General features: G+C 40.9%; 1 protein-coding gene across 1 annotated transcript; it reads left to right on the forward strand.

Moving 5' to 3' along the window:
- The first annotated feature begins 373 nt into the window (after positions 1–373).
- calhm3 (calcium homeostasis modulator 3) lies at positions 374–5,437 on the forward strand. The gene is made up of 4 exons (XM_034682332.1): positions 374–660; positions 2,978–3,105; positions 3,217–3,344; positions 4,988–5,437. Exons 1-4 carry the CDS (start codon positions 374–376, stop codon positions 5,435–5,437), a joined length of 993 nt encoding a protein of 330 aa, XP_034538223.1.
- Positions 5,438–10,242: the final 4,805 nt, after the last annotated feature.

Raw genomic sequence — 10,242 nt, forward strand, 5'->3', positions numbered from 1 at the left:
CCTGCCTTCTACCTTTTCTCTCTGTAACCCTTTCATGTGAACGCTGCTTCGACAGAGGCCAGGGTGTGGCCTCACAGCCCTATCACCTGCTCAGGTGTGTTTGTGAGAGACTCTGCAGCGCTCGCTCTGTTTCTGCTGACTCCCCACCAAAGCTCAGGTTGTTTACCCAGACGGTGAAACTGTGGATTATCATCTTCTCTTCTCAGACAATTAGAGGTGAGGTGAACTTTTCAAGGTTTGAACTAAATCATCTTAATTCATGCTCAGATTGTCTTCAATGATACCTCCTTTATTTCTGTTCTCTCACAGGTTGAATACAAATCTCTGCAGCAGCTGGATCATCTGCCTGTTTTACTTTCCCTACAGTTAAACTATGGAGCGTCTGAAGTTGGTCCTGCAGTACTTTCAGTCCAACTCTGAGTCCATCTCCAACGGTATCTGTATTGTCCTGGCCCTGGTCAGCGTGAAGCTGTATACCAGCTTTGACTTTAACTGCCCCTGCCTCCCACAGTACAACAAGCTGTACTCTCTGGGAGTGATGATCGTCCCGCCCATCATCCTGTTCTTCCTCGGGGTCCTGGTCAACCGACACACAGGCGTGATGATGGACGAGTGGATGAGACCTGTCGGGAACAGATCCAAAAACCCTGCTGTGGTCAAGTGAGTCAAACATCAGCTCTTTGATTTCACTTGGGCTAAGTCACGACATATGTAGAAAATAAAATCTTCTTGAGTCCAAATATCTGAGCACAGTGAGTTGAAAGTCTAAAACCAGTGACCCTGCACTGAATATAGGACCACGCCCATGTAGTAGTAGTGTGGCCGGGCAGAAGCGGTCAAGGGCATAGAAGAAGCGAGTGCAAGCTGAGTAGAAGGGGTTAAGGAAAAAGGTTAAGTGGAGTAGAGAAAGGTGAGGGAGGGTTGAAGAATCACATACAAACGGTTGGAGTAGGCTAGCTTCCTTTAAGTAGGTTTGTCAGCTGATTGAGGACATGGTTTAGGCGTGGTCCTGCTCCCAAATTTAAGTTAACACCTTTACTTCATTTGTTGTGTCGTTTGATATTGACACGACAGCAGATTCAATGAGTTTCACACCAGTGGCAGCCATGACTGCACTTAAACCTGCCAAAATTACTAACAGACACTTCTTGTGTTTCCACTTCAATGTAATTTTTTTTAGAATCCCATGTTTTTAGTTATTTAAGAATCACATAAAGACACACACGTTGACAGATATTTACAAAAAAGTAAACATACAAAGACATATTAGCAGCTTCATTCCCTACATGTGTGTCTTTCTGAGCTTAATAAGATTAAAGTGGACACAGTATGGTTTAAGCTAACGCTGGCCAAGTCATGCAAACCAAATACTGGTTTCAGCTCTTGACACTGTAAATCTGGTCTTCATGGATAATATATGTGGCCTCACATACCAAATATTGATATTTTATAAAATCACATTCTGTCAAAAAGATGGAGGACTTGACCCTGCCTTTTTATGTTGTTCATAAGTGAGCAATTATACCCCCTCAAGTCTCTATTCAAGAAGACAGTCCACATTTTAGACAGAACACCTCTTCATTTCTATTATTGCAACATAGTGAGAAAGTATACTATTTTAATTTAATTTTCAAACTTATGCTGTTACCTGTCTGTTTTTTAAAGTTTGAATTCAGCTCGCCCCCCACCATTGAACGAATGTATCATTAAAAAACATAACATGATAAATACCAAAGCACAAACTAGAGGAGACTGTGATGCAAAGAGACGTAAAACCAAATTCAGTCAGATGGTAGTGTCTGTTAGAGACACACACTCCTGGAACAAATAACCAGCTCATATCAGGAGTGTGAAAACTACTTAACCTTTTAAAAATAACACTTAAACTTTTGATAAAAAAAAAACAGTCATGTACTAATATCTTTTTTCTTCATTTGATGTCCATTCTGGGGGCTTCAGGCCTCACCTTCCATCCTGTGTTTGTAATGTCTCAAAGGTGTCCATTTTGTATGTAAAATATGTTTATAAGTCATTTTGTGTGTTGTCCAGCTAACCTTCTTGTGACATCCTGTAATTTTAAATCTTGTGTTTTTATTTTTTATGTAAGTACCTGCCTTCAGGCTACAGATAAAATTTAGCTTTTGTGCTAATTCTGGCATATTTACATTGAGGCATACTGTTGAAATGTTTATTAACGTGCATCGTCCTCATTCAATAATTTCAAATTCAATATTATCTCTCAGGTCGGCAGATCAGCCTCCTTACTCAGTTAGAAGCAGACACTCACAGTTATGGAAAGTTAAATAACCTAAATCCACGAATCCTCGAAGATTAAGAAAAATACGTCTGATTCTGAACTCTTGTGTTTTGTACATTTTTCTCACCATTCCTCATGAACTCTGCTAATCCAGAGCAACAACAGGAACCTCATTTGTCAGCCACGAACTGTCGGCCATGACAATTTACCTCTTTCTGTAGCATCAAATAACTTATCAAATATAAACTCATGAAAATGAATGTTCAGACATAAAACAGGACAATAAAACTAATGATGGTGAGAGAAAGCAGGAAAGAGAAAAATCTAATTCATCTGAATTTGAATTTTCAAGTTTAACTCATATCCCATCAGTTAACATATTCTGCAGCCAGTCAGTAGAGGGAGCTTTAACATTTTCAGCATTGCATCTTTTTGCAGAGTTTATAACTAAACGTATTTAGAGATTCATATCCTTGGTTCCATGTTTTCATCCGAGTTTGTATCAGGAGATCTCTAAAGGCTACATGTAATATAAGAGCATCCATGAAAGAAGAAGCTGGGAATCAAACTGCACATATATGAATATGTTAATAATAAATAATAATTCATAGAATTTTATATAGCGCTTTTCTAAGTACTCAAAGTCTCTTAAACATTGATAACCTGCTGTGTCTCCTGAGGCGCAGATGCTCCATAAACTAGTCTTTTGTCTCTCTGCAGGTACCTGTTCTCAGCCATGATCCAGAGGGCCCTGCTGGCCCCGATGGTGTGGATATTAGTCACTCTGCTGGATGGAAAAATCTTCATCTGTGCCTTCAGTGCTAGTGTCGACCCTGCACTCTTCTCAGGTATCAGTGCAGACGATTTCTACACTTTGCAGATACACAATGTGTGATGACTACAGTCTGTGCCATATATGTAAATTGGTACAGTGTTTCATGTGTTATGTTTTTCTTCAGGTCTGCCCAATAACACAGGTCTGGATTTGATCAAAATCATGGCCAAAGTTCCCTGTAAGGAGGACGTTATCTTCAGGAACAGCTCTTTCCGCAAATCAGTCACCCGTTACGTTCGCTGCTATTCACAAGTAAGCTGTGACATCTTCACCCTGCAAACAGTTAAACCTACTAACTCATTTTTGTACTTCAGTACTTAAGACAAACTTCAGTAGGCACATTTCAACAAAAAGTACCAGGAACTTAAATTTCCAGGAACTTCTTTTCAGGGAGCTAACAGGTTCCTGTGGCCCATAGTTGTCTGCATTTCCACCGCGGCCTGAAGTCTGGTGAAGGTTATACAAATCGACCAGGACCCTTATTTGATAAAAAAAACTGCATCTTGCAAAGCTCCTCATTTGAGTCACTGCAGAACTTTTGTTGAAAAAAGCTGTCAAAAATCACGTCGGCAGCAGGTGAGCTATATAAACTATAAGGTTACATCAGGTTATGGGAAATATTTGCTCTTGTGCAATCTCCCTCCACCAGTCTGCCCCTCTCTCTGCTCAGCTCTCTCTGTGCCAAGCACACGTTTTAAATGGCAACAAGATCATTTTCTGCAAAGACCAACTGCCCCCACAAAGTTCCTGCAACTTTGAAAGTACTACCCTCCGAGCAGGGACTTTTCAAGGGGAAGATCAACTACCTTGGTACTAAAATCAGACCCTGGTTACTGCTTTCACACAGCACTGAGTTCCACATAAAGTTCATAGTTTCTGGGGAAAGTTCTGGTTGATAAAATCCACTTTATGAGCAACAGATCAGGGTTAGAATTCCTCAAATCAGTACCAAATATAAAAATAAAGATAGATATAAAGTGAAGGAGAAAAATTAATCAAACATTTAAACATTTGAGCTCTGCTTGTACTAAACCTCCTTTGCCCAGTTCTGTTACCTGTTTTTTCAAAAACCTTTCACTTTTGTTCCTCAGTTTCCTCTTCTACCCTTTTGACTATCTTTAAAACTATTCTGTCTGATGGGAAGGCCTCAGGGGGGCGTGGCCAGAGGGGTTGCCAGGTGTGGCATTGTCCCCCCTTTAACTCTGTTAGGCCGCTCCTAAATCCTAAAAAAGTTGCAACACTTCATGTCCTTTTCAACCTGTAATCTTGGCAAATAGCCAGCTACAAGCAACGGACGCATTTCAGCCCAAAGCCTTACTCAGTGTTGTAGGTAATAACCAGACATGTCCCTTAAATACAGGAAGTAATTCACACATTTTCACAATAAAACTTACAGGTGAAAAATCACCAAATGAAGGGGGCAGTAACACATCCTACATAGACCATAAACAGGACATTAAGAAAACAGAGGGGAGAAAAATGTGTCCTAAATCCTGGTCTCTGATTGGCTGTTGCCAGAGCTGGGGTTAATGTAAAAATCCACTATTTGTACTGCGTTGCAACCAGCTTATATCTCATCTATTATATCGTATGTAGAAATGCACAATGAGACATTAACATGAGGCTGTTGTGATGTTAGAAGTGCAGACAGGAAGCTTCGTCACAGCAGAGTCTCTAAGTAAGGAAGGCTGTGATGACTTTGACCCTGACTGACACTACAGGGTTAGAGTCATGGTCTGCTGTTAGTTCACATAAACACACGCCCGCTAATCTGCTACTGTCAGGAACAATAGCTACCACTGGATGACGACTCTGTGGGCTCGTCTCAGTCATCACATAGGATCACTGGAAGCTTTTGTTGTCTTTGTGTTGCTAACTTTCCTCAATCTGTCTAGGCAGTTGGCTGGTCCATCCTCCTCTTCCTCATTGTTTTGGGAGCCATGGGACGCCTCATCAAACCCTGTTTCGATGACAACGGCACCAACCTGCAGACACGCTACTGGAGCAACTACCTGGACGTGGAGCAGAAGCTCTTTGATGAAACCTGCGTCCTGCACGCTCGGGACTTTGCCCGAAAGTGTGTGGTGCAGTTCTTTGAGGACATGAGGGAGGACACTGTGATCAGTCTACCCTACCCAACCTTCATCACACACTCCAGAGAGGAGTGGGAGGAGGAAGAGGAGGAGAGGCTTCACGGGATATCAAAGCAGGAGCAGATGAACCAGGTGCTGACCAAGTGGTACTACGGTAAACCTGAACTGGACGTCACCAGGATAGCACACAGACCGAGGACGTGTGTCAGCTGGCAGGACAGGGACGGGAGGACTTTATTCTCTGACGTCTGAAGGCAGTCAGACGTGTGTAGATAAGGCACGCTCACTGTCTTTCATCTACAGCAGAGTGTTAGATTGGTGGTAGTAAGCTCCTCTAAAGCCAGGCTGATGTCTAAGAGGTCATTCACTCCTGGTAGCACGCCTCCAGGGTGGTCGGATCATAAGTGGACAGCTCCAACTATGTGTTATCATCATAGACTGTAAGGTTATCATGCATCTCTCCAATCAACACTTGTGATTGAATCCTTCCTTTCCTGCTTTGGATGCCAAAAACAGGGAGCCCCATTCACCTTCACTCGCTTTTAAAAATGTAACATTTAAAAATCTGTGACGTAGACTTGTAGCACAGAGAGGAGGATATTTGTACTCAATCTGTAAAAGGAGCAGGGGATCATGGAGTGAAGTGATGACATGGTGTAAAAGTTGTTTGATCGTGAGGCCTTTTGTTCCTCGACAGCTGTTGGTTCTCAATCTTAACCTCAACCACAGACTGTATAAATAATGGTGGTAGTATCCGTGACGTCACCCATCTGTTTCTGAAGCGCTGTTTTGCTGCTGTTGAGCTAGTGTGAGGTAAAGAGGCGGGGTTTGAGCCTCCTAGCCAACAGCTACAGTGTTCCCGCCTGTCAATCAAGTCAGCTCTGCCTCTCATAATGGGAAACTCGTAATTTCAATCTTCGAAATTGCAACATTATTAAAAAATTCACCCCCTGTGTGTGCCGATGGAGAAATGAGCTATCCAGACTACACTCATTTTTTGTACCAGGCTGTAAACATGTTAATTTCTGCTGTAAAGATCGGCTTTTTGAATTGGTGTGTATGTGGTTTCTGGTACTTCCGGAGCCAGCCTCAAGCGGATCCTCGATGAACTGCAGTTTTTAGCGCTTCAGCATTGGACTCATATTTCTAGACCGGAGGTTGCCGCTTGACCTCAACCTATAAAATCACTGTTTTTTTACTCCCTGCCCCACATGTGGCCACGGCGCTGTCTACAGTGCCGAAGCAGAGATTGATTGACAGACAGAACAAGTTAGATTGCTCAGCTCCCTCACTTATAATGATTGTAAATACAACTTATGGCCCTAATTACTTAATAAATGATCACAGTAGTAGTCGACAGACAGAGGAGAAACGACAGCACACTGATGGAACAGTCAGAGAGAGAGAGAGAGAGAGAGAGAGAGAGAGAGAGAGAGAGAGAGAGAGAGAGAGAGAGAGAGAGAGAGAGAGAGAGAGAGAGAGAGAGAGAGAGAATGCTTCTTATGAGGTTGTTTTTGTACCTGTATGTAAATCAAGAATCTGTTTTTCATGTAAATAAGATCATTTTTGGCTTTACCAGTGAACCTGCCCTGTAAAGGTACGGCAAGCTACCTGATCAGCTTGTGATTTACATGAAAGTTCAATATTTGTTTGTTTTTCATGTGTATTGTTTAGAATTCACAGTTGAACACAGCTTTTTTGCCTTTTCCTGTATAGAATCAATATGAATCAAGCTGAGAAATGTTAATATTAAATAGTTTCTGGTTTGGATTTGGGTCAAAACTGATAAAGAAAGAGAGCTGACAGCATCAACACTCATTATGTCGCTGGTACAGGCAGTGCAATATAAAGAATATTCCCTAGTCAAGATGTTACTAGGTTTTAAGACGCTATTTTATATTTTTCTTTGCATCCATCTTTCTGGCAACCACCAGAAACTATCTTTTGAACCCTGTGAGGGTCAAGACTCGAAGGTTGAGAATCACTGGTCACCTTCTGATCCTTAAGTTTGCAACGTGCCACCTGTGCACCTGAACCACACAGATTAAGACCAACACGCCCATGGTGTTATAGTGTTTACATCCCCATCTCTGGGGGCTTTAAACACAACATGCTCAAACAACATGATTTGATTTTGTACCTCAGAATATCTACTGATACATGGTTGTTTGAATGTCTGATGATAGCAACAGGAGTATCTACTTTGTTTTGAAGACATGTGCAGTGCAGTGTCACCTCTGGTTGATGATGTAACGATGGCGGCCTCACTCCTGGAAATCAGGCGCTCATGAGAGAGAACCTTGTTGTGAGGCTCATTTGACTGTCAGGGTTCAGGCCGGTTGTTTTTGCATACAGGTTGTTGTCATGCAGCTCAAACACTCAGATTGATGGAAACATGCAAATAGATGTTTGGATCAAATGACTTTACAGACTTGCACCAAGATCCAGCTCTCTGCAGGACATGGTTACTGTAAAGATGCTCCGATATAAAATAAATATAATGACATTAAAGGTGAATATGATGATGATCTGAAATCTTCATTAAACATTCAAACATTTCCACCTTATATTCTCTTTTCTTTGCACACATAATCTTCTGTATTTTGTCTCTATTTTGTGAGATTAATACTCTCCTTTTATATCACCTGGTATGACGTTATGATGCGATGTGCAGTACACACAGCTACAGATTGTATGGATCTGAAGTTTGACTAAAACTACAACATGCCAACTTAAATCTGCTTCAAAAGTCGGGGCGCTGACAGAATGGGAGAGAGTTATGAAGCCATCCACGATAGAAACATTCTTCATAAATCTGCTATTAGAAAACATGGAGAGAAAAGTAATATGTCACTTTTACCAAATATTCGTAGACAGGAATGTTAATAATACATCACATATCTTCCCTCAGGCCGTATCCCTCATAAACATCCATCCATCCATCCATCCATCCATTATCTTGACCGCTTATCCCGTTAGGGGTCACGGGGGGCTGGAGCCTATCCCAGCTGGCTTCGGGCGGAAGGCAGGGTACACCCTGGACAGGTCACAGGGCTAACACAGAGAGACAGACAACCATTCATGCACACACTCACACCTACGGGCAATTTAGAGTGATCAATCAGAGCATGTTTTTGGATTGTAAGAGGAAGCCGGAGAACCCGGAGAGAACCCACGCATGCACGGGGAGAACATGCAAACTCCACACAGAAAGGCAACCGCCCGGCCGGGGATTTGAACCAGGAACCTTCTAGCTGTGAGGAAACAGCACTACCCACTGCACCACCGTGCAGCCCTCATAAACAATCACACTGTAAACGACTGAAGACTCCTGACAGATCACATACATGTGCAATACTTGAATTCCAGTGCAATATCTCAATAACCATGTGCAATATTGTAATTCATTCCATAAAATATTTTACTATTATTTTCATCCACTCTTTAATTTAAATTGCTAATAACTTTTTAATAATTGTTAATTTATAGGCTCGTTTGCTTGATAGTAGCAAAGTAGACAGTGCAAAAAAAAATAATAATAATATATTATTTTTGGACTGTCTACTTTGCTACTGTGACACTTGAATTTCCCCGTTGTGGGACGAGTAAAGGACTTTCTTATCTTATTTTATCTTAAAATTTGCACTCTGGCTTAGACTAAGTTAACTTATTCATGTCTTAAATGTCCTTCTATACCTTTCTTTGTACAGATAGTATTTTTATTTTTACTTAGAATTTTGAAGTTTAGTTTTTAGTTTCTATATTTATTTTCTTACTGTCTTGTTGTTAAGTACCAGTGTTCCACTCACCACGTCTGATTCCTTGTGTGTGTGTGAGCTCACTTGGCAATAAAGATTTCTTGATTCTTGATGAGGGAGAGGTGGGAAACCGAGATGAATATAGATATTTCACAGGACTTATGGGAGGAAATATGCTTCGAGGCACATCTAGTCACCAACTCAAATGTGTGGAGGGAATTTAAGTGGAAGATAATAACAAGATTCTTCAGGACACCAGAAATAGTTGCCAAAATGGGCCCATCTCACTGAAATTGGTGCTGGAGAAAATGTGGTGCACAATTAGGCAATGACACAGACATATTCTGGACATGCCCCATAATAAAAACAATTTGGGATTGCGTTTTCAAGAAGCTTAAAGAAGTGTTAAACCAAGATCTCCCAAAAGATCCGAAGGTGGCATTACTGAGTGTAACACCTCAGGGAATTGAAGGAAGATGCAAGAAGTACCTTCTACAAATACTGTTGACATCAGCGGTCAAACGTATCACTATTAAGTGGTTAAAACCTGAGCGCCTGTCACCCAGTCTGTGGTCTGAGAAGGTTTCTGAAATGTATTTGAAGGAAAAGATAACATACTCTGAGACTACAGAGAGATGTTTGTTGGAAGATGGAGCCCTGCTTTGATTGTGTTGGTGAAGTAAAGTTCCCTTTTTAGTTTCATTTATTTATTCACTTTTTTATTTTTATTTTTCTCTTCCTTCCCTTTTCTATTACTTCTATATGCATGTATTATTTACTCTTATTTGTTAATTCATTCATTTAAATACGGCAAAAATAGAAGTCTTGTGTATCTGATCCGGAGGGCTCAGGCGTGCCGGATCAGAGACGCAGCCGAAACGCAATGGAGCAGATCTGGTGGAATTTGGCCATGAAGCTGTAAATGAGAGAAAAACCCCACAGCGTGGCTCTGACTCAGGACTCTTACATCAAATGTCAGATGATGTTTAGAAGAGAGACGTCCAATAATAATAATAATAATAATTTATATATTTATGGGAGCCTTTCAAGACACTTGAGGTACAAATGCAACAACTAACAAATCAGACCATATATCAAGGCCTAAGTAAACAAAAGTGTTTTGTTTATTGTTATATTATACTTTATGAAACCATATAGAAACAGATACAGCAAAGATGTATAAATTACTGTTTAAGTTGCCTAAACCAAAATAAAAACTTAGTTAAAAAAAAAAAGTTAGGGAGCTGAAAAGAAAACATCCTTCAGGAATGACAAAGGAAACTTCCCTGAGAGCACAAA

This window comes from Notolabrus celidotus, chromosome 4 (assembly GCF_009762535.1).
Source record: "Notolabrus celidotus isolate fNotCel1 chromosome 4, fNotCel1.pri, whole genome shotgun sequence".
NCBI lineage: Eukaryota > Metazoa > Chordata > Actinopteri > Labriformes > Labridae > Notolabrus > Notolabrus celidotus.

Coding starts and splice junctions, on each gene's coding strand:
- calhm3 (XM_034682332.1), top strand. CDS start 374: ATGGAGCGTCTGAAGTTGGTCCTGCAGTACTTTCAGTCCAACTCTGAG. Junction 3,106..3,216: donor CGACCCTGCACTCTTCTCAG/GTATCAGTGCAG, acceptor GTTTTTCTTCAG/GTCTGCCCAATAACACAGGT. Junction 3,345..4,987: donor ACGTTCGCTGCTATTCACAA/GTAAGCTGTGAC, acceptor CAATCTGTCTAG/GCAGTTGGCTGGTCCATCCT.